Source organism: Phytophthora sojae (assembly GCF_000149755.1).
Source record: "Phytophthora sojae unplaced genomic scaffold PHYSOscaffold_62, whole genome shotgun sequence".
Classification (NCBI taxonomy): domain Eukaryota; phylum Oomycota; class Peronosporomycetes; order Peronosporales; family Peronosporaceae; genus Phytophthora; species Phytophthora sojae.
In genome coordinates this window covers 6,734-9,208 of record NW_009258176.1, presented here as the reverse complement: position 1 = coordinate 9,208, position 2,475 = coordinate 6,734, and the positions used below count along the sequence as shown (strand labels likewise).

Here is a 2,475-nt window from a genome sequence, read left to right as displayed (position 1 = left end):
CGATACCGTTTGCGACGCAATCTACCGCCAACGAGACATTGGTGCCATCGCTAGGGGTCGTGTAGCCACTGGTGGTGACTGCTGGTGGGCAAGGCGAGAATCGGGACCGAGGCCTTCTACGCGGTTGCAGCCTGCCTGCGATGGCTCATCGGATGTGTATGTCCATGGCGATACCATTTGCGCTCAAGTTTACGGCCAACGCGCTATTGGTGCCATCGCTAGGGGTCGTGTAGCCACTGGTGGTGACTGCTGGTGGGCAAGGCGAGAATCGGGACCGAGGCCTTCTACGCGGTTGCAGGCTGCCTGCGATGGCTCATCGGATGTGTATGTCCATGGCGATACCATTTGCGCTCAAGTTTACGGCCAACGCGCTATTGGTGCCATCGCTAGGGGTCGTGTAGCCACTGGTGGTGACTGCTGGTGGGCAAGGCGAGAATCGGGACCGAGGCCTTCTACGCGGTTGCAGGCTGCCTGCGATGGCTCATCGGAAGTGTCTGTCCATGGCGATACCATTTGCGCTCAAGTTTACGGCCAACGCGCTATTGGTGCCATCGCTAGGGGTCGTGTAGCCACTGGTGGTGACTGCTGGTGGGCAAGGCGAGAATCGGGACCGAGGCCTTCTACGCGGTTGCAGGCTGCCTGCGATGGCTCATCGGATGTGTATGTCCATGGCGATACCATTTGCGCTCAAGTTTACGGCCAACGCGCTATTGGTGCCATCGCTAGGGGTCGTGTAGCCACTGGTGGTGACTGCTGGTGGGCAAGGCGAGAATCGGGACCGAGGCCTTCTACGCGGTTGCAGGCTGCCTGCGATGGCTCATCGGATGTGTATGTCCATGGCGATACCATTTGCGCTCAAGTTTACGGCCAACGCGCTATTGGTGCCATCGCTAGGGGTCGTGTAGCCACTGGTGGTGACTGCTGGTGGGCAAGGCGAGAATCGGGACCGAGGCCTTCTACGCGGTTGCAGGCTGCCTGCGATGGCTCATCGGATGTGTATGTCCATGGCGATACCATTTGCGCTCAAGTTTACGGCCAACGCGCTATTGGTGCCATCGCTAGGGGTCGTGTAGCCACTGGTGGTGACTGCTGGTGGGCAAGGCGAGAATCGGGACCGAGGCCTTCTACGCGGTTACAGGCTGCATGCGATGGCTCATCGAATGTGTCCTGTCTATGGCGATACCGTTTGCGACGCAATCTACCGCCAACGCGCTATTGGTGCCATCGCTAGGGGTCGTGTAGCCACTGGTGGTGACTGCTGGTGGGCAAGGCGAGAATCGGGACCGATGCCTTCTACGCGGTTGCAGCCTGCCTGCGATGGCTCATCGGAAGTGTCTGTCCATGGCGATACCATTGGCGCTCTAATTTACTGCCATGGCGATACCATTTGCGCTCTAGGTTACGGCCAACGCGCTATTGGAGCCATCGCTAGGGGTCGTGTAGCCACTGGTGGTGACTGCTGGTGGGCAAGGCGAGAATCGGGACCGAGGCCTTCTACGCGGTTGCAGGCTGCCTGCGATGGCTCATCGGATGTGTATGTCCATGGCGATACCATTTGCGCTCAAGTTTACGGCCAACGCGCTATTGGTGCCATCGCTAGGGGTCGTGTAGCCACTGGTGGTGACTGCTGGTGGGCAAGGCGAGAATCGGGACCGAGGCCTTCTACGCGGTTGCAGGCTGCCTGCGATGGCTCATCGGATGTGTATGTCCATGGCGATACCATTTGCGCTCAAGTTTACGGCCAACGCGCTATTGGTGCCATCGCTAGGGGTCGTGTAGCCACTGGTGGTGACTGCTGGTGGGCAAGGCGAGAATCGGGACCGAGGCCTTCTACGCGGTTGCAGGCTGCCTGCGATGGCTCATCGGATGTGTATGTCCATGGCGATACCATTTGCGCTCAAGTTTACGGCCAACGCGCTATTGGTGCCATCGCTAGGGGTCGTGTAGCCACTGGTGGTGACTGCTGGTGGGCAAGGCGAGAATCGGGACCGATGCCTTCTAGGCGGTTGCAGGCTGCCTGCGATGGCTCATCGGATGTGTATGTCCATGGCGATACCATTTGCGCTCAAGTTTACGGCCAACGCGCTATTGGTGCCATCGCTAGGGGTCGTGTAGCCACTGGTGGTGACTGCTGGTGGGCAAGGCGAGAATCGGGACCGAGGCCTTCTACGCGGTTGCAGGCTGCATGCGATGGCTCATCGGATGTGTCCTGTCTATGGCGATACCGTTTGCGACGCAATCTACCGCCAACGAGACATTGGTGCCATCGCTAGGGGTCGTGTAGCCACTGGTGGTGGGCTGCTGGTGGGCAAGGCGAGAATCGGGACCGAGGCCTTCTACGCGGTTGCAGGCTGCCTGCGATGGCTCATCGGAAGTGTCTGTCCATGGCGATACCATTTGCGCTCAAGTTTACGGCCAACGCGCTATTGGTGCCATCGCTAGGGGTCGTGTAGCCACTGGTGGTGAGGGGATCCT

The 2,475-nt window shown here is 59.5% G+C and overlaps 1 protein-coding gene across 1 annotated transcript in view; it reads right to left on the bottom strand.

Moving 5' to 3' along the window:
* Nucleotides 1-189: 189 nt before the first annotated feature.
* PHYSODRAFT_536653 (hypothetical protein) overlaps nucleotides 190-2,475 on the bottom strand; it is a gene marked incomplete at both ends in the record, with an annotated part of 9,015 nt that continues 6,729 nt past the window's right edge. The window contains 3 exons of the mRNA XM_009541924.1: nucleotides 190-281; nucleotides 369-449; nucleotides 2,421-2,473. Of these exons, the coding sequence (XP_009540219.1) occupies nucleotides 190-281; nucleotides 369-449; nucleotides 2,421-2,473 (226 nt within the window). The remainder of the gene's footprint in view (nucleotides 282-368; nucleotides 450-2,420; nucleotides 2,474-2,475) is intronic.